Source organism: Vidua macroura, chromosome 18 (assembly GCF_024509145.1).
Source record: "Vidua macroura isolate BioBank_ID:100142 chromosome 18, ASM2450914v1, whole genome shotgun sequence".
Lineage (NCBI taxonomy): Eukaryota > Metazoa > Chordata > Aves > Passeriformes > Viduidae > Vidua > Vidua macroura.
In genome coordinates, this window is record NC_071588.1 from 2,757,850 (window position 1) to 2,783,194 (window position 25,345).

Here is a 25,345-nt window from a genome sequence, read left to right on the forward strand (position 1 = left end):
TTCTGATTACATCTTAACAAGCATTTCTGTCACTTTGCCCTGAAGATCCATCATTACACCACTAACAACTTGGCAGCAGCAGGAGTTCTTCTGGGCAGTGCTGAGGGGACAACGCTTCTGCCTCCACCGCTGTCTTTTGAGCATGGAAGAGTCAGTCCTGTCTGCTTCCTGTAAAGAATCTGAAATTACCCAAGCTGGGGACTTGCATGAGAAATGAAAGTTGGGACATGACCAGGAGCTGTCAGTGTGGAAGGCAGGGGAACCAGAAGTGGCTGCAAGGAGGTGCCTGTGAGCTCTGGAAAAGCCACATTGATCTGTCAAACCTTGCTCCTCCTTCCCATGGCTCTTCAGAAAAGCAGGGACTATCAGGGTGAGGGTGGGCTGGCACCAGGCACAGCCAGGGCTGGGCTGTGGGGATGTGCTGAATCCACATCCCTCTGCATTTGCTCTGGTGGGAGCTCTGTGCAGGTCTCTGGAAGGAGCTGGTGGATCCATCTTTTCAAAAGTTCAGCATCTGTGCTCATCATCAGCCAGATTTCCCTTTGCAGAGGGGTGTGTTGGATTGTACCTTAAACCTGGCAGCTTTCCTGGAAGTCCTTAAAAAGGGAACATTGTCACAGAGACAAACCAAGCTTGAGGAAGCCCTTGTTAAAGCCCCAGCTTGCATCCTGCATGCAAACACAAACAAAATTCTTCTGCTGCTCTCTTGATCTCCATCTTTTCTTTCCTTGGCTGCTTTTCCGGGCAGGAGTGCCCAGGCGTTGAGGACTCCTTGCTGCTGGAAAGCAGCCCATGGCTTTGGGTTCTGAGGTTTTGGACTGAGACATGCTAATTTCCAGGGATTGGATGTGTGTGGGCAGAGCTTAGGGCAGTTGAGGTGTCCCGGGGTGAAGGGTGGCTGTCAGACACCTGCCTGCGAGCTGTTGGCTCCCCAAGGGAGAAACTTGTCTGTTTTGTTTGTATCCCTGCCCCCCACTAAATCCCAGTGTATTTTTCAGTCCCCCATGCAATGAAGTCCCAATACTCCCAGGTATTTTCTTGTTCACCACAGAGGCTGTGCCCCTGGGAAGGCTGGGCTGCACATCTCCGATGCCCAGGAGGGCAGTAAGAATTTGTTGGGGACTACCAGTCCTGTCAGCACGTGCCATATTCCCTGCCTTGTGGTGCCTTGTAGCATCCTGTGGATTCCCAGGATTCAGTCCTCTTTAGTGTGGCCAATACCTGGATGCAGTTCCCTGGTGAAAGCTAAAGGAGTTGGAAGCAGGGCCGGAGACGGGCAGAGCACACCCGCCCATCCTTCCTCCCACAGCTCCAGGGAGATGCGTTGCTGTCTTTATGTTTTGGCTTGTTGCACAGGAGTCTTGAGCCCCTTCCCTGGGGTCTGGACTAACAGCCAGTTAACCTGCCCTCCAGTGCCTTCCTCTTTGCTTAAACAAGGGAGAGCTCACTGCTGATGGCCGAGTGTTCCTCCCTTGGTGCGAGCAAACACCGAGCCCTGGGTCGCTTGTTCCCCCAGAGCAGCGGGAGCAGCCTCCTGGCATACCTGGAGCAAGGAGCCAGAGCCCTGAAACCCCTTCTGTGAACCCCCTTTGTCTGAAGGAGTGTTTTGCTTCTGTAGTTGCTGCCAAGTGGTGGGGAACCAAACGGATCGACTACGCCCTGTACTGCCCCGACGCCCTCACGGCTTTCCCGACGGTGGCTCTGCCTCACCTCTTCCACGCCAGCTACTGGGAGTCCACGGACGTTGTCTCCTTCCTGCTCAGACAGGTACAGTCATCCCCTCTCCCTCATCTCCCTTGGGCTGAAAAATGCTTAGGGCTTTGTTTTTTCCAGTGCACCTTCCATAAGACTTGTTGATGCATAGAGGTGAAAAAATACCCTTTGCTCCTGCAGATCCATTTTCTTCCCATCTTTTTTTTTTTCCTCACCTGTGGTGTTGGTGCAGCTGCACACACACAGACTTCATGGATGTGCTGTCACACCTGTTTGGTTTGGGGCTGGGTTTATCATCAGAGCAGGTTGCAGATGGGCTCACTGGGGATCCATGGAGAGAGCCCAGGGCAGTTTCCTATCACATCCATAGTGGCAAAGGTCAGTGTTACTTGTTTCTTGAAGTGATCTGTGTGCCAGGTCAGATCTCAAGCCTGAAACTGAAACTTCTCAAAGGACAATTAAAACCAGCACCAGATACAATAAAACCAAAGGGGAAGTTTTATATGAATTCAACGTGAATTGATAGGCAGAATGCAGTTCTCCATTTTGCCTTTCTAAGTTATTGTTGTCTCCTCTAGGAATTCATTGGGATTTAGTCCTTGTTCCTGCAGCACAAAACAGTTCTAGGGCCAGGGGAATGGGGATTGCTGGTGTCTGGAATCTGACACTTCAGATTTTATCAACCTATATTTGGCCTAAAATTCAAATTTACTGTCTAAAATGTGGTTTTCCCTAAAAGAAATACTTTCCCTTCCATTCCTTGGGGATGAGGGGGAGTTATTTGCCTTAAAAAATGTAAACTCCCCAGAGAATGGCACTTAGAGCATGGAGCTGGAAAAAAACAAAACTCAGAGCAACTCTGTGGTTTGTGTTGCCCACTTCGGTGCCGGGTTTGCTTTGTGTTAGCTCAGCTGTTAAATCCTCCCTGTTCTCCTCCAGCCTCCTCTGCTGCAGCTCTCAGTTATTTATGATTCTGTTGGCAAACTTTCTTTCAGTGCTATCTTCCAAATAGTGTGAGAACCATTAGCAGCAGTGGTGGCAGTGCTGATAATCCAGTGAGACCCTTCTCTTCCCAGGCTGTGTCCAGGCTCTGCCTGCACATTCCTGGCTGGATGGTCTCACATCCAGCCCAGCCTAACAGGACAGGAAAGAAGAGAGAACTCTCATTGTGCACGAGGGGGAACAGTCATGACAGTCTCATACACAAAATGTTCCACTTGGGAAATAGTCAGTTATTCAGGTTTCAGCCCAAACCTGGGTCTGTAGCACTGTGTGGTGTTTCAAACCTTGTGCCTTGGGTACCTGGAGGTACCTCTCCATCCATTCTGCTGGTGGCTTGCCCAGTGCCTGTCTCTGTTCACTCCTCTTTGCCTTGAGACCAGGGGTTTTTCTCATCTTTTGTCTTCTCACTGTCCTTCACCAGCACCACACAACTGCTTCCCCTAATAAGGACTTGTTTCTAATGGCCTTTGAAAGTCATCTCTGGACAAAATGTAAAAAGAAGCTGTTGAATAGTTTTAGTCTCCAAAGATTAAATCTTGTTAAAACAAGCCCAGATAGGATTCAAAATACATTCCTGATTTAAATAATTTTCAGTAAAATTTGTTCTTTTGTTTACATTGGATTTCCATGAGCTCCCACCCCAACAAGCTCATCCTCCCTGGGGTCCTTTTTCCATTTCCCTGGATGAAAACCAGCTTCAGCTCTGCAAAGAGAGCTGGCCCGTGTCAGCCAAACTCAGCTGGAGAGCTGCTGACCTCACAGAACATGTTCAGGACTTGTAAAAGAGCCCACATTTAGGAGGTTTCTTAATTTTTTGGTCACTAAGGACTACTGGCGGTTTTGGCGTTCTGTGTGCAGGGTCACCTCCCAGTCCCGCAGTGCTGTGAGTCTTTGAGGTGTCTCCCAGCCTTTGGGTGTTTATTCTTCCTTTTCCATTCTAGAGGTTAAGAGCAACCTAGGTGGGAGTTAACCCTCCTCTCTCCATGTTCCTGCCTCCCATCCCTGTCCATGCCCTGGTGACAGGCAGGAATTGCCCCACAGAACTGGCTGGTTGGCAGTGATGTCCCACCAGCACAAAGTCCTGGAGTTCTGTCAGCCAGGATGGACAGACAGCCTGGGCTCTGCCTCACATGCAGCCAAGCCAGACCCCTGTGTGCCTCCACGGGGGTCAGATCAGTGAGAGGAGCAAAAGCCACGGGACAAGAGTTGGGAATTTCAGTAGGAATTAGAAATGAGCTGAAGGAACGGCGTCTGTCGGCAGGCAGCCAGTCAGAGCAGCTGCTGCTGGATCTGTTGGAATGGGGAAGGCTGGTGTTCCCTTGCAGACCGTGGGAAGGGACTAATGAATCCCTGGAGGAAGGGCAGGTATCTTAGTGCAGAGCTCATCCTGCTGTGTTTGAGTCAGTTTTGTACCTCCTGACAATCCAAAAAGCCTGCATCCCAGCCAGGATTAAGTCAGCGCTGGCCACAGGCTTTGCCAGTGCAGAAAAGGCCACTTGCCCTGTCCAACCTGCAAGCTGACAAGCCAAACGCCCAGCAGCAAACTCAGGGGCCTCTCTCCAGGCACTGCCCTTCCTCACTGCAGGCTCAGGAGATGCACAACAGCCAGGCAGGAGGAGAGGGCTGATGCCTTGGTGGGATCTGTCCTCCTGCAGGTGATGAGACACGAGAACTCGAGTGTTTTGGAGCTGGATGGGAAGGAGGTGTCTGTCTTCACCCCCTCCAAGCCCCGTGAGAAGTGGCTCCGCAAGAGGACGAACGTGAAGCTCCGGGTAAGGGGCGTTGTGGGGCTGCACAAGCTGCTCTGATTTGGGCTGCACAAACTGTTCTGAGGGCGTGGCACAGACAGAGGGTTGTGTTGCACTGCTGGGCTGTTTTAATGGTTATATCCTACCTGGGTGCCTGTAAAAGAGCAGTGCTGAAGATGTGTGTCAGCAAGGTCTCCTCTTAGCCTTGAGTCTGTTAAAGACAGGAAGCGTTGGCTGTGTATCAGGGAACAAGTCAGAATGGAACATCTTTCACAGTCCAATAATACCAGTTCTCAGCTCAGTAAATGCCCTTTGCTCCCAGTAAAGTCTCCAGTTTGTGAGAGGGCAATTCGGTGCTAGAACTGAAACAACATCAGCAGATTTCTCTGGCAGCTGTGTGTATTTCCTCTTAATTCCAAAGTGTGAGAGTTAATAGAGAGTATCAGGATTGCACGTACAACCTGCCATGGAAATTGCCTCTCCAGCACTCCAATCCACCCATCGGTTCAGGGCACGGAGCCTCACCTCTGCCACAGGTCAAATTCTTTCCCAGAGCTGAGGGTAGAGTGGAGGGAGGGGAATGGCACAGAGAAACCCATGCTCCAATTTGTCCAGTTATGTTTGACATTTCCCTGTGAGGTTATCCATTGCTGCAAACTGTTTATTTCTTTTTTTTTTTTCCTCCTCCCCTCTTGCCTTGTGCAGAACGTCACAGCCAACCACAGGATCAACGACACCATTGCTAACGAGGATGGGCCCCAGACCTTAACTGGGAGGTTCATGTATGGTCCATTAGACATGGTCACCCTCACAGGAGAGAAGGTACCCTGTGTGCTGGGGGGTTGTCACCATGTGGTGACAACTGTGGGACAGAGGTCGTGCTGGTCAGTGCTCCCTTGGTCCCTGCTGCGTTTGCTGCACTTGGGTCCTGGCCTGGTTCTCCTGCTCAGACTCGTGGGTGCCTCCCACCAGGAAGAGCATTTGTCACAGAGGTCTCACCACCGAGGCAGGTTTCATTCCAGCCCCTGCTGTTTGGGTGCTGCCCAGCTCAGATCCGTGAAGTGCAGAGGGTGGGAGCAGGACCGACCTTGCTGTCACCCAAAGGGGCTCGGGTGGGATGTCCCTGTGCCCGGCCTGTCCTGCTGGGGGTGACACAGCCTCGCTGTCCCCAGGTGGACATCCACATCATGACCCAGCCACCGTCAGGGGAGTGGGTGTACTTTGACACGGAGATCAGCAACAGCAGTGGCAGGATTTCCTACGTGATCCCCGAGGAGCGGCGCCTGGGCATCGGCGTCTACCCCGTCAAGATGGTGGTCAGGTGAGGGGCCTGGGGCTTGCAGGAAGAGCAGAGAGGAATTGGATGGCTGTAGAACATGGTCCCTCCTGTTGCTGGGTGGGTTCAGAGCCTGGTTTGCCAGCAACACAGGCAAAGCCATTTGTACTCTGCAGCTGCAAGGGGAAAATGCACATTTTATTCTGGCTCCTGCATCACCACCAGCACGGGAATTGAGCTCCCGCTGCAGGAGCAGGTCTTCTGCACCACAGGGCCTCGTGGCCATCTGCAAAACTGCACGACTGAGCATATTTTAAAGATCATAAACTTGTCCTTGAGGGACAGGAATTTGTACTCGTGATGATTCACAGCCCAGGGGCTCCAGCTCAGCTCCACTGCTGGTGTTGGGCTCTGGGAGGGGGAGGAAGGGAGCATCTTCTTGGTGGTGAACCCAGCAATGTTTTTCTGGGGGTAACTTTTGAGTCTCTGCTGCCAAGGAGTGCTAATCCACCCTCACTTGAACACAGAGACCCTCACACAGTGCCTGCTCCTGCTCTAACCAAGTGTGGCATCACTGTTGGAGCCTTTGGGTCAGATGTGGGAGCTGCTTCGGGCTGGTGGTGCTCCGCAGGTCCTGGTGATGCCTTATGGATATTTTGATGCCTCTAAACACCTGCCTCCCTTCCCTCAGGGGTGACCACACGTTTGCTGACAGCTACATCACGGTGCTGCCCAAGGGGACGGAGTTTGTGGTGTTCAGCATCGACGGCTCCTTCGCAGCCAGCGTGTCCATCATGGGCAGCGACCCCAAAGTCCGCGCCGGGGCCGTGGACGTTGTAAGGTCAGGGCAGGGCCTGGGGCAGCTGATCTGACACCGGCCTCGCTCTGCAACTCGTTGACTCGTGGCTTTCCTTCCAGGCACTGGCAAGACCTCGGCTACCTCATTATCTATGTCACGGGCCGCCCTGACATGCAGAAGCAGAGGGTGGTGGCGTGGTTAGCACAGCACAACTTCCCCCACGGGATCGTGTCCTTCTGCGATGGGCTGGTTCACGACCCGCTGCGGCACAAGGCCAACTTCCTGAAATCCCTCATCACCGACGTAAGCCTGCCTCTGCTGAAGCAGGATCGCGGCACGGGTTTCGATTGCTCCTCGTCCAACCGCCACTGTCAGCACCAGTCTCCTGGCAGCAATGTGACCTGCAGTGGAAGATTAATCTGTTCATTTTATTTTCATTCCTTTATTGCTCTACAAAAGTGTCTATGCTGTTAAATTGTGTTGCCTCTGCTCTGCACTGCTCCATTTCATCACTGCTCCTCAAACCCCTAATGGAACAGAGGCAGCAGAGCCTCCCTTCCCCCACCACATGCACTTTTTTCACCTGCTTGTTGTTTTTTTGGCTGCCTGTGGTGGAGACTGAGAGGGGACGGAGCTGCTGCAGAAATGGCTTTGCTGGTAGAGATCTTCCAGGCCTTTGACCCTTGGGAGGTCCTGATATTGCTCAGCCCAGAGCCTCAGGGAAGCTCCAGATAGAACAAAGTTTTTTGTGTCTGGCAGGTAAAGGAGCTGCCAGTGTCCCAAGCACTTGCCCTGCCTTGATTAGCAGGAAAAGCCTGTCCTTAACTTTCTTAGGCTTCCTTTTTGGCCTGAGTGTCAGTGGAGGGATCAGCTGGCCCTCAGTCGCTCTCTGGTCCTCCACAAGTTTGGGACCAGGGTCAGAAATTCTTTTTCCATCTCCCTGATCTCTGGTTCTGGGCTCAAAGCTGGCCAGTGTGTGGTGGCACCAATGTCCACACCTCCCCTGCCAGCCCCTGCTCCAGCCCACTACAGAAGGGGTTGTCCAGGAGCTGCTCTCTGCTTGGAGTAGAGGCAAAGAGATAACCCTGAAAAGCAGCAGGTTTTGCTGCCTATCCCTTCTCCCTCTGCCCAGCAGGTAACAGCAGCTCGGCTGTGGAGGGGAACATTCTGGCTAATGATTCCTGCACAGGCTTGCAGCTCCTCTCCCCCAGTGACAGCAGGGAAGTGTGCAGCATCCTGGCCCCCTGCAGACCTCGAGGGAAGGCCGTGGATCAGCAAGTGGAGATCTGTTCTTGTATTGCTGTCACTCCTCTTGTCACGGCCTGTAAACATCCCCAGCTCTGTTAATTAGCTCTTCCCTGGGTGGTTCATTATCCAGCTGGGAACTTGCATTAGTTCCAGTGACCTGAGATTCCCACAAATGCTATTGGAAAACCCAAAGCCCAGCCTGCTGAGCAGCACGGGGTGCCAGTGTGTTCTGACCCTGTGCTGCTTTCTGTCCCCCAGCTGCACATGAGGATCCACGCAGCGTATGGATCCACCAAGGACATCTCCGTGTACAGCTCCATCAGCCTCCCGCCCACGCACATCTACATCGTTGGCCGACCCACCAAGAAGCTGCAGAGCCAGTGTCAGGTAGGAGCCAACTTGGCTGAGCCCTGAGGTGCTGCCAAGGGCTTCCCATGGGAGGGAGGTGGGAATTTGGTCATCACAAGTCTGGTGACTGAGCTAGTGTTGGCCAGCAGGGCGGGAGCTGTCCAGGTAGCAGGGCCACATAATGGGTCCGAGCAGTTCCGTGGCTGGTCACCCCAGAGAACCTGGCGGAGTGAACATCTCTGGCTGCCAGTGGCTCTCAGGGAAACGTGTCCCACCCCTCTAACGCCTGCCCTCGCCCCGCAGTTCATCACGGAGGGCTACGCAGCCCACCTGGCCCAGCTGGAGTACAACCACCGCGCGCGCCCCGCCAAGAACACCACGCGCATGGCGCTGCGCAAGGGCAGCTTCGGGCTGCCCAGCCAGGCCGAGTTCCTGCGCAAGAGGAACCACCTCCTGCGCACCATCTCCTCCCAGCCCGCGGCCGGCGGCGCCGGCCACCGGCCCGAGCGCACCCAGAGCCAGTCGGACAGCGACAAGGACAGGGACAGGGAGCGCAGCCAGAGGAGCATGAGCATCGCCACGGGCTGCTGGGGCCGCAGCGCCGCGTCCCGGCTGGAGTCTGGCCTCTTGGGGCAGAAGTAGCCGGGCCAGAGCCAGGATTGTCGGCTGCAGCCACCAGAGGAGAAAATAAAAGGAAAGAGGGACGAGGCCAGTGTTTCGGGCTGGAAGGGTAAATATGGTGCTACTCTAATAAACACGGTGTTCTGGGAAGAGAGGGGATGTTTCCCACACAGAACGTGCAGGCCTTGCAGCGGAAGCGTCAGGTTTGTGCAGCGTGAGCCCGAGGAGCAGCTGGAAATCGGGGGGAAGTCTCCAGATCAGGACGGCGCTCTCTCCTGCCTCCTTCTCTCATCCAGGGTCAGTGACTGTAAATAGGTGCCTCCTCGCCTTGTTAGCCATCGCTCCCACACGGTGACCGAGTGCTGTCCTCAGAGCCACAGGAACAGGGCACGAGGCTGGGGGAGCTTGTTCTGGGCTGTCCCGGGAGTCAGATGGGGGCTCTGGGGTTGGGTAACGCGCCGCTCCCCCGGCCTCAGCGAGGGATTTGTCCTGGGCTGTGCCAGGCAGAGCGACCGAGAGCTTTTCCTGGACACAGAGCTCCAGGTGCAGCCACTTTCTCGGGGAGCTGGTGCAGTGCAAAGCTGAAGCTGCATCGAGGCCGTTGGCAGAGGCAGAATGTCGGCAGACTCGTGCCCAAGACAGCGGGGTCGTTATTGTTATTACTGTTATTTTTTAAACAGATCTTTTAGAAGCCGATGGAATTTATTGTGTTGACCTATTAAAAGAGGAATACAAGCTATTTTGTTTGAGCTGTTACAAACCTCAGACACTTAATTGCTGTTGAAGTCTCCAAATAGTCTCGCTATGTATTAATTCCAACAAGTAACCACCATATATTTGGAAGCAGCTGAAGGCACTCAGCAGCTGGATTGCATTGCAGTTCTTCTCATCCAAATGCAGGGTCTGACTCTCTCAACGTCCACCTCTGAGACCTTTTTTCTTCCCAGGTTCTCTCCAAGTTCAGTAGCAGCTTTCATGGGAACTAGACTTGCTTCTTTTACCTATAGTTACTGAACTGTAAAACCTCATTGTTTTTTGCACTGATGATTTTTAGAATGGAAACCTGTTACCATCTCATGTAGCTACACCAGTGTTTGTAGTGCATGACAATGAAATATTGCTAAGCCAGGGTGTGTGTGGATATCTATACCTATATGCACACACACACACACACACACACATATATATATATATGTATATATTTAAAAAAAAAAACAACAAGCAATCTGTGCAGAAGTTTTTCCAGCAGTAAGGAGACTGTAAGGAAGTGTGCCAACAACGTCAGGCAACCTTAAGAAAAGGCCATATCTTAATTTTTCTGGTGTGTTTCTCAGTGGATGTGCCTGAGGCACGGGGTTTGTGCTGCTGCAGTGAGCCGGTGGGCGTGTGGCAGAGGGCTGGCACCCCGGTGACACCCAGACAAGGACAGAGAACAGTGCCTGGAGCCAGGGCTGGCCAGAAAGCCCCTCAGTCCTGTCCCTCCCGGGGCCAGCAAAGGTTCCCTCCTTGCACACACCTCCCGGGGCGGGGGGTCATCCACACAGGGGGTTCCACGGTGCCCATTCACAGACTCCAGCTGGCCTCTTCACGTGGAGATTTTCTAGTCCTACCGAGCTCCCTGACTGTGTGTAACCCCGCTTTCCCCACCACACTCTCCTGTCTTTATATCACTTTCTACTTACGAGGATCTTATTTATAACAGAGAATTTTTTAGACTGGCTGCTTCATTTTCTTACCAGTTTCAATAAGAACGGTGCAGGACGGCCGCACTGAGATACACAGCACTGTGAACGCTGCTCTGCTCACTGCCTCTGGGCCACGGTAGACAAATCCAACTCATCCAGCTCATGTGCTCGTGGTGTGGAGGGTCCAGGCCGAGGCAGAGCAGGGACAGTGCGGAGCTGCCGCCGGCATCAGAGCCCCTGGAGCGCTCAGACCCAACTGCAAAACGTTTAACCACTTCTCTTTGGTAATTGTCCAAGTACAGAATGTACCTGATGACTTTTTGTTACCAGAAACTGACTTCCCTTTCTGCTGACTCAGCTTGGCTCTCTCTGAATGTACATCCAGAGCTTTTACTGGGTTTGAAAACAATGTGAATTTGTCCCAGCTTTTTGCTAGCCAAATGTTCTATCAAGCAGATGCCATCTGAGTAGGAAGCCAAGCCACAATCCATCCTGTGAAGTCACCAAACCACATCACTAAATAATTTCTTCAAATTTGGATATGGCCTTTGCAAAATTCACCTTTCCTCCAAGTCCAGAACCAAGGCACGACCTGTACATTTTCCAGTTGATGAGATGTTCACATTTTCTTATGTGTAGATAGTGTAAAACAGAGGCGAATGTAAATGTTCAACATAAAAAAGTGGATATATAAAATTGAAAGTTATTTATTTATGTAGAGGAAAAAAAATGTCTGGAGGGACTGGAACCTTCAGGGTTTATTAATATTTTAAAAATGTAGCTTTTTGTTTCAGGCATTATGTACAAAGCAATTATTTTATGGACCAAGTTTAATGTAACTGTCAATGAATGCAGAAGTGCAATATGATACTCACCCTCTCCATCACTTCATGTTTTAAACAGCTCCTAACAGTTAGCCTGACAATCACAGCACCTCTGTCCTCATCCTTTGTTGAGCTTCTTGAACCTTGCCCAGGTCCTTCCCCTGGCCCCCCATCCGTTGCCATCGTACGGATCCAACGTGGAGAAGCAATTGTAGAGCAGGACCTTTATTGCTGCAATAATACCCTGGGAGGTGGGTGTAGTTACCAGGAAATAATGCCAGTAAGTTTTTCTTCACCAACTCAGTCCATCCCCGTCTCCATCGCTCAATCCTCAGCCGCCCCCATCTGGCACTCATCCCTCTGAAGCAGAGATCAACACTCACAGAACAATAGCAATAGTTTAACTCTGTGTTTATAACCTGTTTGTCCCGAGCTGTTTTGGAGAGCAATGCATGTGACCCGACGCCTTTCCACGTGTATGGAAGAGGATCCGTTTGGACGTGGTGAGGCAAAGATGAATGTATATTCCATCCTTACTAAAGGGGCACTGTCAGGGTAAAGACCTAATTTATCCTTGTTACGAGTAACTTGTTTGCTTTGAAAGGAGAGAATGGGAAGTTTCTTGTCCTCCTCCCTCGGCCGTTGTCTGGGCCGCCCTCGGTGACAGCGCGCGTCCTGTTCTGCACATCAGCACAACACAGCCTCGGGCTTTGGGGTTGCTTTTCCGTTTCCGTGGGAATCAAACTCTGCTGCGGAGCTCAGATTTTTTATGAAAAGCAGCTTTTTATATTACTGCACCCTTAGGCCGGACTTTCTACCTGACGCTGTCCCTTTAAAGTCTTTTAAAAAACCAGTGAGAGGAGCCCGTGCATTCCCTCCCGAGTCATTTTCCTGGGTTTGCTCAGATCACTCAGTCAGATGAGGCGAAATCCTAATACCAAAAACCGTTTACAGTGTCGGGGGCGCGAGCCCAGAGCAGAAATCAGCCAAAGGGTCACCACCACCCTCCCAGCAGCCGCCGTGCTTGCTGTAGCAGCCCCTTCTTCAGGTATCGCCACTGTTTGCTGCATTTCCTATTAGTTCTAGAAGCCTTACGGTCCCCTCCCTCTGCCTGTTGATACCTTCGACTGTCAGTTTTATATTCCAACAATGTTAGTTATATTTTATTTATAAAAAATTGCTCTAGGGGTACCAGCTGTGCGTGGGGAACCAGCGGGGGGATGCCCGAGGGCGCCGGGTACGCCCCGCGTGTGCCGTGCCGATGACTCGCGTGTGTGTGGCAAACCTTCTGTACAACTTCCTTCTCCTCCTTGCTGTTAGTGCATCGTTCCAATGCCTGGTGTGCTTTGTGTACAGTACCATTGTGAGTTACACAGATTAAAGAAATGGGAAGGCTCCTCTCCGTCTGCTTTTTTTTGGGGGTGGGGGAATACTCTAGAAATGGACAAGTCATCAAATGTGAGCACGTGCCAGTTTAATGGGGTTACAGCCATGAACAGAATGAGGAAAGCCTCTGTGGAGATCAGTCCTGCACGACCCATTTGTCCTTTAACCCATTTCTCCTTTTCTTTTTTACAGTTTATAGATTTATGGACTTTCCAGCAAGGGAAAAGGCTGCAGTGTTTGCTTCACGGCAGCCCTGGGCCCTGAGAAGCCCAGAGCCCCAGCGCTGCCCAGAGCCTGTGCTGTGGGGAAGGGACACGAGTTGCATGCAGGAGCAGAGAGCAAGGCAAAGCCACCTCTCCACAAAGCACACCTGCACAGATGCCAGTGCAGTGTGCCAGGTCAGTGCTCCCCTACCCGAGGAGGTGAAGCTGCAGGAAGGCTGGGAGAAGCCCCAGGGCACAGTGGAGGGTGGCACTCAGAGGTGCAGAGGAGCTGCAGCCTGAGCAGAGCCACAGCCACTCCTCTCTGAGCAGGGCCAGTGAGTGCAAGGGGCCTGTGAGCCAGATCCAGCAGGGAAAGGGCCATGGGCAACCCCTGAAGGGAAGAAGTGGCAGCCAGCTGCGTGTTTGTGGCCTTGGTGCACACCCTGTCCTGGCCACAACATTGGCTCCTGCCCCCCAAAGCCCAGAGCACCTTGAGGTGCTCAGCACCCTCGAGCCTGTCCCCTGGGCGCTGCTGAGCTCCTCCAGAATGCAGAGGAGCATCGGGGCAAATGGCTCAGGTACATTACAGCCACACTGGCCTGAGCTGGGACAGGGAGGGGAGAAGCTGTTTTCTGGGAGATGAGCCACTAAAGTCACTCTCCTTCCCAGTCAGTAACTTACAGAGCAGCTGGAAAGGGCCCCTGGGGAACATCTTGACACGGTGCTGTCTGCGTGGTCCAGAGGCTCCCCTGGGCTGGCAGGGGCAGCAGGACGGGCTCCTGGGCTGGCTGGTGCCTGCCCTCACTGCAGCATCCCCGTCCTCAGCTGGAAGGCCAGCCCGTCCCCACGCGTGGCTTGCTGCAAGGGACACACAGCACTCCCTGCCCAGGGCTGCAGGACCACCAGCACCACCCCGGGGGCCCTGGCAGTGCTGCCAGGGCTCAGCTTGTCCCCAGGGTGGAAGCACAACCCCCCTGGGTGCAGCAGCTCCCTGGCTGTGCCCAGCCACCCCGTGCAGCTCATGCTGGTGGCCAGTTCCCACTACCTTGTTAATCTCCTTGTGTCTCTCCTTGCTGACGATTTCTTCCAGGACTTCCCCGTCCCCCTTAATGAGCCTGCAAGACAAGCACAGGCCCAGGAGCCATGAGGGTACTGGCAAGTTCCTGCAGCTGCAAAGGTGCTGACCCCCACCCCGAGGGCACCTGCTGTGCCCCAGCTCCCCCAGACCCAGGAGCAGGTGCTGGGCTGCTGCACCTCCAGGCAAGGCCAGTGCTGACCCACCCCTGACATTGTGTTTTGTGACTTTGTTTTTGTATCAAGCTTAAACAGCGCAGCAGGCTTTGCCATTGCTCCCACGGGATTAATGTCACCACACTGCAGCAAGGCCAGGAGTGCTCCCCTGAGAACTGAGGGCCAGCTGGCTCTGCCCCAGGCTGTGGGCACTGCCTGCTGTGTGCAGTCAGTCACACTGGCACAGCAAAACACTCCTAAGAAAAGCATCCCCTGTCACCCTACAATCCACAGGGCCTGAACCCATGCAAAAACCTCTTCTTTTTTTTCATAGAATTCAGGTGTGGTCCTGACTGCCCCAGGAAACTGCAAAGCCATTCAGAAACAGGAGCCAGTTTAGGCCTGAAATGCAGCCAGGCCGGGGAATATCTTGCTGAGCAAATTCCAAGCAGTGTTGGAGGCGGCTCACACCTCCAGACATGAACAGAAATTTAATTGTCTTCATTATGTGCCTTACAGGGAACCGACCTTTGTTCCACACCTCCCTGAGCCCTGCAGGCTGCCTTCTATTTTAAGACTGGACTTGTCATACCCAATTCTCTTCAGCATGACGTTTTCTGCTTGCTGAGAAGATGCAGTTTATTAAAAACTGGGTCATTTCTATTTGGCAGTCAAATGAACTTGGGTTTGATCGCTGTCTGTAACCCCACAGGGCACATGCTCCTCATTCCCACCTGGGTGTTAACCAGGGCCCAGGGCTTTGGAGCTGAAAGGTAACTGGATGCAGCAGTGGGATACTGGGACACAGCCCAGTGTCCCTGGTGTGGAGCCCCAGCACAATTCAATGATTTGGTGTCATTGTGTCACTTTCTGGGTAAGTCACACCAGGCCTGATGAGGGGGGACATGTGAGGGGTTGGCTCAGGCCTTTGCTGCTGAAGGAAGCAGTGCCATGGACAGGCATCCTGCAGGCCTGCAGCCCACTCAGCATGGATGGGAATGGAGAACCCATCTCCCTTTTCCCCAGGTCATACCTGGTTCTCCCCGTTTCGGGATCCACCACTCTCCTTATGACGCTCTGCCTCGCGTCCCACTCCTCCTTTGTCATTGGCTTCATGGCCTGGATCCGGGATTTCTGCTCATCTGTCAGAACTGGAGCGCAGTGCTCAGTCAGAGCTGTGCTCCAGGAGAGGGCACAGCACCAGGGCTTCAGCCCACAGACAACATTCCACACCCGATTCCCGGCGGTGCTCGGGGTCTAGTGACAAACCTCTCAAAGAAAGGGATGTGTCACATCCCAAAGGCAGGACCAGCTTTGCCAGGATTTACTGCTTTGTCCTTCCTTTTGGCCTCTTTGTTCCCCACTCACAGCTATAAACCACATCCCAACACTTAACAAATCAGTCTCTGAGTGTGGCTCAAAGGTGGGCACCGTACACAGGAGGGAGGGGAGCCTGGGGCTCCTCCCTGTACCCAGCCCTGCTTCCCTCAGACACCCCTCATGGAAAGGGACCAGCCCAGGCTCCAGCAGGAGGGAAAGAGCTTCGTTACCTGGCCCAGAGTCCACCACTGATTCCTTCTGCCACTGCTCCAGCGAGGGGCCAGGCACCTCTTCTCCCTTGGCTTTCTCCTCTTTAGCCCTCTCCTTTGCCTTCTTTTTTGATTTCTTCTTTATTTTTTTCTTCTTCTTCTTCCTCTTCTTTTTGTCTTTCTGTTTCACTCGCTTCTTTTTGCTGTCTTGACTCTTCTTCGCTTTGGAGTCACTGTCACTGGAGTCATCAGAAGAGGAGCTAGAGGAAGAGGAAGATGAGGAAGAGCCGGTGGACAAAGATGTACCAGAGGAAGAGGTACTGGCCTTCCTCTTCTTTTTGTCCTTTCCGTCCTTTTTCTTTTCTGCAATACACAAGAAGAGGGTGAGTGGAGCAGCCCTGGCCCTGCAGCAGCAGAGATGTTGGTTTATCCCCCTCCCATCCTGGTTTTTTTCCTGCCTGGAATTCCCCTCTGTGCCCACGTTCAACCCAGGATGCTCTGTGGTCCCAGCCAGGTCAGCTCATGGAGGGGCTGAGGGCTCTGCACTTGTCAGAACGGGACCAAAGTGGGCACAAAGTGCAGGACAAGGTGACAGACACCAACTAGAACCAGTGACCCTCTTCTCTCCCCTGGGCCCTCTCTGTGCACCTGCCCCAGGGAAATGTGGTGAAAGCACAGGCTCAGGGGCCTTCCCCACCTTCCCTGGCTGCTGCCAAGCTCGAGGTGTGTCCGTGAGAGCCAGAGATCCTCTTCCTCAGTGGAGAGCTGCTGCCCTGCTGCGAGTCCTTGCTGCTCTTCCTCCTTTTCTTCTCCTTCCTCTCCTGCCTGCTCCGAGAATCGCTTTTGCTCCTGCTCCGCGACCGCTTCCGAGAGCGGCTGTGGGCCATGGCAGCTCCTGGGGGAAGGGGTCACATCAGGGAGCCAACCCTGCCCAGCAGCCCCAAAACCCTTCTCTCCAGTCTGAGCCACCAGCCCTGGCAATGCTGCTCCTGTCAAAGTCCCTCCCTGCTCTGCACAGCCACGGCCTCGGGCAGTTCCACCAGCCCCCAACAGGGAGCCCTGGGCAGGGAGCTGGCACAGGGACAGCCCTCAGCTGCCTCACACAACTGTCCCCAGGCGGGTTTTCCACCAGGAAAACCTTCCAGCGCGTTTTCCCTGCGCTCCTGCTGTTTGTCCCTGGAGGGTGGGGCTGTGTCAGCAGCAGGGCCGTGCCCGGGGTCACTCCAGGCGAGCCAGCAGAAGCTGTGGCACAGACGGGCACGGGCAGGGGGTGAGGGACAGCGCAGCACGGCCAGCACAGAACGTCCTCCCCGAGTCAACCGCCCCGGCACTTCAAATGCTGAGAGCAGGCACCAGCCAAGGGGAAGAATGAGTTGTTAATATTCCAATTTACTCTTAGAAAACAGATGATGCATTGAGCTGTTACCCCTCTCCATCAGCCCCAGGGATGCCGGCGGCCCCAGGCCACTGTGAGCCATGCTCTCATTAATTTAAAAAACAAACTGGCACCGTGGGCAGAGCAGGAGCTGGGAAACGCTTTCTCACAGCCACCTTCCAACCAGCACATTTAATGAATTGTTTGTTTACCACCTCAACATTCCCAGGCAGCAATTTGGATTTGCTCCCAAGCAAATCAGACCTTTGATTGATTTCCACAGGGAAATTTCAATCAGAAAAAAAAAAAAAAAAAAACCAGAACCAATCACAACCGTTACAGGCATGCAGGGAAGGATGAGAGGATGAGTCCTCCACGCACACACACCCAGCAGCCGCCCCTTGCACCAGGGCCTTGCTGGGGACAGCGTTAGGGGCTTGGATCTTTCCATTCTGGCTGTGGCAGCAGGAAAAAAAACCTGTAACACATTGTAATACACCCACAGCAGCAGGATCAACGATCCGGAGCTGGGCTCAGACAGCAGCATCCCAGTGACCAGTCCCAAATCCGCCCCAGCAGCATCCCAGGCTGGCTGTGCCCCAAGCCGGGCTCTCACAGCGACTCCTCCTGCCCAGCCAGCTCTGCCCAGGCCCGGCCAGGCGGCTGCAGGGGCTGCCCCGCGCTCACCCCGGCACGGGGAGCCTGCGGCACGCAAGGTGCCCTGTCCCTTTAAGAGCTCAACACGAGGTGCTCTGGCCCTTTAAGAGCTCGGCATGAGGTGCGCTGGCCCTTTAAGAGCTCAACACGAGGTGCGCTATCCCTTTAAGAGCTCGGCATGAGGTGCGCTGTCCCTTTAAGAGCTCAACACGAGGTGCTCTGTCCCTTTAAGAGCTCAGCACGAGGTGAGCTGGCCCTTTAAGAGCTCGGCATGAGGTGCTCTGGCCCTTTAAGAGCTCGGCATGAGGTGCACTGTCCCTTTAAGAGCTCAGTACGAGGTGCGCTGGCCCTTTAAGAGCTCGGCATGAGGTGCACTGTCCCTTTAAGAGCTCCGCGGGCGCGTTCTGCGCGCGCGGCTCCAGGCGCGGCCCCTTTAAGTGCGCAGCTCTTTATGCGCCCCCCCGGCCCCGGGGCCGCCGCAGCGCTCGGGCCTGTGCCCCCCTGGCCCGCCCTTCTCCGGTGTCCTCAGGCGGCCCGGCCCGGCCCCGCCGCAGGTACGAGGAGCGGGAGGGAGCGGGGACTCACCGGGCCGGGTCCCGCCGCCCCGAGCGGGGCTCCCGCCGCCGGGGCCGCGCTGGCCGCCTCCCGCCTCTGTCCGCCGCGCGCGGGGCCGGGCGGCAGCCGGGCCGCGATCTTTGGTTCCGGGGGCCGCCTCGCCCGGGGCGCAGCTCAGTTTTTGGGGTGGATTCGAGCAGATTGGGAGCGCTCACGTCCGCCAGTGAACGAGGTAAAGGCTTCGAGAGTGCGTTTCTTGGTAGCGACTCCTCGCTCAGATACAACCGCCGCTTTCCTTCCCCCGGTGTAATTTTAATGAGCTTTGCTAATGAGCAGCTCATCAGCGCCCTGTGCTAATGGCAGCCCCGGCCAAAATCCAGCGGGGCCGCTGGGAGAGCCCCCAAAAACACCTTTTGTGCGAGCTGCACCCGCTCGCCTTCATCCCTGCACCAGCACCGATGTGACTGCCCTTGTGCTCTAACTGCTGCACTGAACGCATCAATGGAAAAGCCCCTCACAAACCCAGCAGCATCTATCGAATGTATTGAGTTAATTTTCCACTGAGAAATCAGACAATGTTTGGCCTCTTTAGTTTGTTTAGTAGGTGGAAGAGTCAGATGGAAGGAAGGAAGGAGGGGAAAGCACTGGACCCTTCTAATCCATCAGTTCCTGGGGGATCTTGGGGCCAAATTAAGAAGCCCCAGGCCTTGTCTGCTGCTGCATCCAGGTTGGCAGAGTTATTTTATATTTTCATTTGCTCACGTAACTTAAGCAAAGGGAGCTAAATGTACATCTTGTCCTCCTCTGGGAAGTTCTGCTGTGCTGCAGGTGGCTCACAGAGCTCTGGCTCTGCTTAATAAGGTTCACAAAAACTTTGAAAGGGAAGTTTCTGCTTCCAAGAAGCCTTGGGAGATCTCTCAGCCACCCTGGGGGATCAGTGTTGCTCCTGGTGGATTTTTCTGAGCCTGGGTTAGACAAACATCCAGTGATGGTAATTCACTATGAATCACCTGGATCTCATTCCTGAGCAGATCCTTCCTGGCCACTCAGCAACACAAAGCTCTTCCCCTCCCCTGGCAGGAGGCCCTAAGAACAGCAGAGAAATGTTTTATTGCCCCATTCTTCCCCGTTTCCAGCGGGACCTGGGGTGCTGCTGTTGGCAGAGAGGCCAAGGAGCTTTGGGTGTTTTCCTTGTGCACTTGGAAATACTGACAGGGCTCCTGCAGAGGATCAGAGTTGGGGTTTCTGTGCCTTACAGAGTCCTCCAGCCCCAGCCTGAGCCCTCAGGAGCTGAGTTCCAGCTCTTCCAGCTGGATCCCTGGCAGGGCTGGCTCTGCATCCCTTCCCAAGGCGAGAGCTGTTCCTTGCAGGACTCGTGTGCCCCGCAGAGCCCGCGAGTGCAGCCTGCGAGGTCAGAAAGGAGCTCCGGGCAGCTCGGCGTGGGGAAATCCCGCCCATCCCTGCTACCCCAGGGCACACACATCCACGGGCTCCTCCCGCGGGGGCTCTGTGAAGCCGTCCCCGAAGCCCTCGGCCTCCACCAGCTCGGGTTTCCTGTGGCACATGGGGCACAGCTGGTTCCTGACGGCCGATGACCTCATCCACACGATGAGGTTCCAGCGCTCCCCGGAGGCGATGGGCAGGGCCCCGTGGATCTGCCCCCCTCGGTGCAGCAGCCCCCGGCCCCCCACGTGCTCCACCTCGATGTACTTGGGCACGGGGGTGGGATCCTGGAACAAAGGCAGGGGGGATTGGCTGTCACACCGTTGAATCCCTCAAATGGTTGAAATTTGTCACCTCTTACCCCACAGCACCCAGGGAGCAACATGGAGAGGGCAAACCCTCATTCCCAGTGCCAAGTTCAGAGGGAATTTAGAGAGATTCAAGGAAAAAACACCCACATTAAAAAAAAAAACAAAAAAACAAACATTTCACAGCTGCATGGGAGTTCTACCCCTCTCTTGCCCTAAAAACAGGTGCTAGAGATTTAGGCTGAAGTCACATCTGGAATAAATCTCTCTCTCAGCACCTCCCTGCTCACAGTTTCAGATGGAGAAAGAGGGGATGGTTTGTTTCACTCCAGTTTCTACTGTGAAGCTGCATCTGTCCTCTCTTTAAAATAGTGAATATAGGTATTGGATATGGGAACATTGCAGCAAAAGAGGCTCCTGTATGACCAAGCCATGCAGAAAATGGGGAAGGGACAGAGCAGGTTCGACTGTCAGAAGTGAAGAAGTGTTTTGTAGAACAGAGTGGATGCCTTGAAGCTGAGGGGTGAGGAGGGAGAGGCGAGTGGGACGTGCTCAGTACCTGGTTGAAATCCCCGAAGTACAAGTTTCCTTCTGTGAATTCTTTTCCCAGGGAAACGTTCAAGGTGACTTCAGCGTTGTCGTAGTGAGAGCTCAGGTCCAGGTCCTCGTGCAGGGAGTACTTGACCACAAAAGCTTTGTGGCTGTCCAGGCAGGCCCCGCCCAGCTCCGGGTACAGCAGGGCCGTGATGGGCAGGAGCCGCTCCCGCAGCGGCGTCAGGAAAGGCTCGTCCATGCCCAGCTCGTTCAGCAAAACCTGTGCCGAGGACAGCAGGGGGGGAGCAGCTCAGCAGCCTCGTCTGCTGCTGCTCCTCCTCAGAGCTCCGTCCTCCTCCAGCCCTGCTGCTGGCTCACATCACTTTGGAGCAAAGGCTCCAGCTCCAGGGAAAAGGAAGGAGGATCAAGGTGGAGAGGGATGGGGGAAAACACAGAGTAATAAAATTAAAAGGTGAGTGTTGTTTAAAAACTGTCTCTGATTTAAATTTGGAGGAAAAGGTGCTCTTTTCTCTGAGATATCAACTCCCTCCCCTTCCCCTGCATTCCCACTTTCTTTTGTCCCTGTAACATGCCCTCAACTCTGTGAACTCAGAGTGTGAAATGAGAGCCACCTTGGACTGGAGGGAAGTGAGGAGGTGAGCACAGTGAGCGCTGCCCCTAAGGAAGCACAAGGAGCGAGTCCTACCCCGTAGTTGTTCATGGTGTTGGGCCTGCCTTTAGGCATATCCGACTGCTCAAAGTTCTCCAGCTCATCCACCAAGGCCTGGCAGAAGTGCTCTGTGAACACTGGGAGTCGATAGATCCTCTTATCTGTCAGGACAGGGGGGACAGAGTTTGCTGGGGAGATTCCCAGTGTTCCTGGCTGCCTGTCCAGCTGCACTGTGCTGGTGGCAGTGAGAGCACACACCCACAGCTCCACTTTGTGCTGGGACCATTTCCTGGATCAGGTCCAAGGTGTATTTGTTGTTTCTCGTGCTGGTCCCACATTTCCAGAGCAGAAGGCTGTGTCTGGAACTGGTGCCCTGGATAAATCCAGGAGCTCTGCACTCAGACATTCCTGTCCTTTGCCTTGAGGAAAGGAGGCAGCTCTGCCTCTTCCCCTCTGCATCTTGACAGCTTTTCTGGTAGGCAGGGAGCTTCACAGCTGCCTCCAGGGAAGCTGAAAACCCGGCTCTCTTTCAAACACTGAATCTAGACTGAAGCTGTTTCAGCCCAGACTAACCCACAGGAACTGCCTGCAATGGGAAAGCACCTGGGGAGGGAAAACCAAGCTCCCTGGGCTCCCAGTGCTCCCTCAGCAGGCTCCCTGGTGAGGTGTGGTACAACCAAAAGCCCAGCCCTGCTGCAGCTGGAGCCTCTGGTGAGACATCAGCAGGCTGGGATGGGAAAGCAGAAAACAGCCTCTGATCCAGAGCAGAACTGCTGCCTCTCCAGAGACCCTCCTGAGGCAGGAGTAACATCCTGTGTGCCTCAGCTTGTGTCCCAGCAGAGCTGTTCCACACAGGGCTTGGGAACAGCTGTCACCAGGGAGATCTGTGTGACTGAGGTGTTGTTTTCTTTACCTGAGAAGGACTCGAGGTAGCTCAGGAGGCCTTGGAGATCAGCACCTGGAGATGTGCAGAACCTCTCGATTTCCAGAAACTCTGGGGCCAGGAAGGAATCCTGGTGTCAAGGGAAGGATGGGAAAACCACACAGAAACACAATCAGCCTGCACAGCCCGAGAGGGAAATGGACTCCCAGGGACATACCCAGTCCCTAGGGAGCAAGGCTGAGTCACACTCGGGTAATTCCACGGCAGGAAATGCAGAATGGCACTGGTGCTTTACCTGGTGGGGCAGGGAAGTTGCTGCTTGCTTTAGTTCATGGTCTTTTTAGGAGTAACTGGCCAGATTTATCACAGACATGACAGAAAAGAGCCTTTCCTGGCTGGAACACCAGGAATCCTGCCTGGAGAGCACACTGTGCTGCCGTGTTTTTAAAGTTTTAAATCCAGTTTTCATATGCTACACCTGTGTTTTAATTCAGTGCAGCTTTAGCACTGTGCAGTCCCGAGGAGAGGGGAAAATAAACTGCAAAAAATAAAACTCTCAGGTGATTTTTTTCTGGGTGCAAAAGAGATTCCAAACCTTGTGTGTACCTGCAGAGTGTACACCTCTGGGTGTTTTGGTTTGTAGCACTTGGAGATGATGGCTCTGCGTTCCGCTGACTGATGGGTTAACTGTTTTCTTCTCTGCACTTCTGCCTCAACCTGCAGGTAAACAACAGAGCACATTGTCAGAAATCAGTGAGTAAAACAGCTCCAGGGATCTGCTCATTGTTTTAAAGCAGCTGTTTTTGTTTGGGGGCACCTCTGGGAAGACAGAGTGTTTGCTTTGTTTTTCTGTGGTCAAGACAAGTCCAGCAAACATCTGGAAAGCCAAATTGCCTGAGAGGAGCTGATGTTCCCTTTACACGTGGCTTAAAAAGTGACTGAGGACTTTTCTGTGGAAGTGTCAAGAGGAGCTGGGAGGTCTCAGTCCTTTCAGGCATTCTGACACCTCCTATATATATATATTTTTTTTTTTTTTTTCTGACAATAAAATAAAGACATTTGCTGGGAGTGAGACAAGTCCTGTCATGAAGGGATTACTGCTAAGAGTGGTGGAGACAGGCTAAGCTGCCCTTTCAGAGCAAACAGCTGATCCAGGCAGCTCCTCCCCTTTATTTCCCCCTCATGAGATTCATTTGTAGCAGTCCTCACTGAGGGGTGAGTGAGCAGCCATTCCCTGGGACCAAGCAGCTCCTGTGTTCATTCCCTTTCCTCAGTGTCAGGTCCTGAAGGTCTTGGGAACCAAGCAGACAAATCAAACAGATTTCTCAGCTTGCTTCCTCTTCCCCTCCCTCCCAGCCCCAAGGTCCCTGGGCACCAGGTCACAGGGCAGGGATCTGTAACCCAGCACTGCCTAAAAAACCAATATCAAGTTCTAAGTGGGAAATTTGGTCTGGAATTGCTGCTGGACAGGGAGAGCTGTGCCCTCCCCCAGCCAGGGACAGCCACTGTCATCTGCTTCCTGCCAGCACTGAGTCACTCCTTTTTATTATTATTATTATTAAAATTACATTTGTTTATGTAATTTTTAAGTCTCCTTTATGATGTTTATATTGACACAGCAAACCTTGTATGCAAGTCTGAGCAGATCTGCAGAGAGCCCAGGTGATTAAAAAGTGCTTAGGACCAAGGTGATTATAAATTACAGCCAAAGTTAGGATCTTGTTTTATAAATTCTGTATGGCATTGCTCGTTGTGCTCCATTGATTCTGCCTGGGGAAATCCTGTGCTGTTCTACTCATAAATTCTCTGCTGTATGAATCATAATATCCAGTTAATAAAGCTTTAATTAACAGTATGATTTACAGGCACCATCATTCCGCCAAGAATTCCTAAAAGAACCTGTCTGTCCCCTTAGTGTCAGGTGACATTGGAGCTGGTGAGTGACTGATCCCTGTCCCTGGCCTGGAAAGAAGCAGGGATTCCGTGATAAAGGGTGAATTCCTGCAGGATCCCATCTCGGGGCTGCCTTTAAAAACGATTGGCACAAGAAGGGACAAGGAAAGACAAACCAGGGCACTGTGAGCCAGCGGGGTAAATCCAAGCAGGGAGCGGCTCAGAGGCCGCTGGGATGTGTTGACTGACAGGATTTAATTGCGGGGTGTCGGCTGAATAAACTCCTCGCTGATGGGCGCCCGCGGGGAATTCTTCCCTGGGGACTCCGCCCGGCACCGGGCTGGATCGGGACGCGGTGCCGGGAGCTGCGCCCCGGCTCTGGGGGGCTCCAGCGAGCCCCAAACCCCCTCGGGGACCGACCCCCGGCGTGTGGAAGCGCCGGTGCTGAGGGGATCCCTGAGGGGCCAGGGCTGCTCCAGCCCCGGGACCGGCTCAGGAGGGAGCGGGAGCTGCCGCAGAGCGCCCGGAGCGGCACCGGGATGGGCACCGGGATGGGCACCGGGATGGAGCAGCGCTGCTGGCACCGCCGGGGCTGCTCAGCCTGGGCGGGAGAAGCTTTGCGGTGACCTCAGTGTGGCCCTGCAGAGCCTCAAGGGGCCGACAAAAAAAAAGCCACGGAGAGAGACAATTCCCAAGGGCTGGAGTGACAGGACACGGGGAATGGCTTCACACTGGCAGAGGGCAGGGGGGGGATGGCATTTTGGGGGAAAAATTCCTCCCTGTGAGGGAGGTGAAGCCCCGGCACAGGGTGCCCAGAGCAGCTGTGGCTGTCCCATCCCTGGCAGTGCCCAAGGCCAGGCTGGCCACTGGCGCTTGGAGCAGCCTGGGACAGCGGCAGGTGAGTTGTAATGTCCCTCCGAACCCAGCCCGGTGCCCCGGTGGCCCTGAGGGGCTCCCGCCGCTCACCTCCCTCAGCACGTCCCGGAACTGCTCCTCGCTCCGGCAGCCGCGCTCCCGCAGCGCCTGCAACACACGGGCCCGTCACCGCCGCGGCCGCCGCCGCGGCCCGCTCCCCCCGGCCCCGCCCGCCCCCGCGCTACCCGGCCGTGGTCCCGGCGGAGCTGCGGCCCGTCCCGGTACCGCACGTGCAGCCCGAACCGCCCCACGAAGATGTTGTCGGTGAAAAAGCAGGCGCACCCGCGGAACGGCCGGCCCGCGGACATGTTTCCTGCCGGGGAAGGCGTCTCGGTCCTGCCCTCAAAGGGCTCCGCTTCCGTCCGCGGGAGGGAGCATCGGCAAATTCCCAGCCGGGGCGAAAACGGAAAGCGGCGGAACGCGCCCGGTTCTCCCCGGTTTTACGCTTGTTGTTCTTGCCACCTCCGTGACGCCACCGCGGCCCGGCCCCGCAGCGCGGC

General features: G+C 54.3%; 3 protein-coding genes and 1 long non-coding RNA gene across 13 annotated transcripts in view; 2 read left to right on the top strand and 2 right to left on the bottom strand.

Moving 5' to 3' along the window:
- Positions 1-12,661, top strand: part of PITPNM2 (phosphatidylinositol transfer protein membrane associated 2) — a 126,038-nt gene extending 113,377 nt beyond the window's left edge. For all 9 annotated transcript variants that reach the window (XM_053993845.1, XM_053993849.1, XM_053993843.1 and 6 more), the window contains 8 exons: positions 1,619-1,767; positions 4,371-4,487; positions 5,169-5,285; positions 5,636-5,784; positions 6,431-6,580; positions 6,658-6,841; positions 8,045-8,173; positions 8,438-12,661. In XM_053993845.1, coding sequence (XP_053849820.1) covers positions 1,619-1,767; positions 4,371-4,487; positions 5,169-5,285; positions 5,636-5,784; positions 6,431-6,580; positions 6,658-6,841; positions 8,045-8,173; positions 8,438-8,776 — 1,334 coding nt within the window. In that variant the 3' untranslated portion in view covers positions 8,777-12,661. The remainder of the gene's footprint in view (positions 1-1,618; positions 1,768-4,370; positions 4,488-5,168; positions 5,286-5,635; positions 5,785-6,430; positions 6,581-6,657; positions 6,842-8,044; positions 8,174-8,437) is intronic.
- Positions 12,662-12,721: 60 nt separating this feature from the next.
- Positions 12,722-18,314, bottom strand: ARL6IP4 (ADP ribosylation factor like GTPase 6 interacting protein 4). Its single transcript, XM_053993856.1, has 6 exons — positions 18,230-18,314; positions 16,310-16,507; positions 15,634-15,975; positions 15,117-15,234; positions 13,899-13,968; positions 12,722-13,711 (listed from the first exon to the last, which is right to left on the bottom strand). The coding sequence occupies exons 2-6, from the start codon at positions 16,497-16,499 to the stop codon at positions 13,655-13,657; spliced, it is 777 nt and encodes a 258-aa protein (XP_053849831.1). The 5' UTR covers positions 16,500-16,507; positions 18,230-18,314; the 3' UTR covers positions 12,722-13,654.
- LOC128816322 (uncharacterized) lies at positions 12,959-14,763 on the top strand. Its single transcript, XR_008439857.1, has 2 exons — positions 12,959-13,048; positions 13,944-14,763. It is a non-coding gene; the product is annotated as an uncharacterized LOC128816322 (long non-coding RNA).
- Positions 18,315-19,290: 976 nt separating the features above from the next.
- Positions 19,291-25,345, bottom strand: OGFOD2 (2-oxoglutarate and iron dependent oxygenase domain containing 2). Of its 2 annotated transcripts, XM_053993855.1 has the most exons (7): positions 25,031-25,332; positions 24,897-24,953; positions 22,644-22,754; positions 22,068-22,167; positions 21,191-21,315; positions 20,510-20,764; positions 19,291-19,929 (listed from the first exon to the last, which is right to left on the bottom strand). In XM_053993855.1, the coding sequence occupies exons 1-7, from the start codon at positions 25,151-25,153 to the stop codon at positions 19,663-19,665; spliced, it is 1,038 nt and encodes a 345-aa protein (XP_053849830.1). In that variant the 5' UTR covers positions 25,154-25,332; the 3' UTR covers positions 19,291-19,662. The 2 variants fall into 2 exon arrangements, with proteins under 2 accessions (XP_053849830.1, XP_053849829.1); XM_053993854.1 differs by lacking the exon at positions 19,291-19,929 and having other exon boundaries at positions 20,142-20,764; positions 25,031-25,345.

Excerpts from the sequence above, each read along its gene's own strand:
- ARL6IP4 (XM_053993856.1), bottom strand. The coding sequence starts at position 16,499 with ATGGCCCACAGCCGCTCTCGGAAGCGGTCGCGGAGCAGGAGCAAAAGC. Across the intron at positions 15,235-15,633 it reads AGTGGTGGACTCTGGGCCAG|TTCTGACAGATGAGCAGAAA; the intron begins GTAACGAAGCTC and ends ACTGCGCTCCAG. Across the intron at positions 13,969-15,116 it reads CCCGAAACGGGGAGAACCAG|GCTCATTAAGGGGGACGGGG; the intron begins GTATGACCTGGG and ends CTTGTCTTGCAG.
- OGFOD2 (XM_053993854.1), bottom strand. The coding sequence starts at position 25,153 with ATGTCCGCGGGCCGGCCGTTCCGCGGGTGCGCCTGCTTTTTCACCGAC. Across the intron at positions 22,755-24,896 it reads TCCGGGACGTGCTGAGGGAG|GTTGAGGCAGAAGTGCAGAG; the intron begins GTGAGCGGCGGG and ends GTTTACCTGCAG. Across the intron at positions 22,168-22,643 it reads CAGAGGTGTACACTCTGCAG|GATTCCTTCCTGGCCCCAGA; the intron begins GTACACACAAGG and ends CCTTGACACCAG.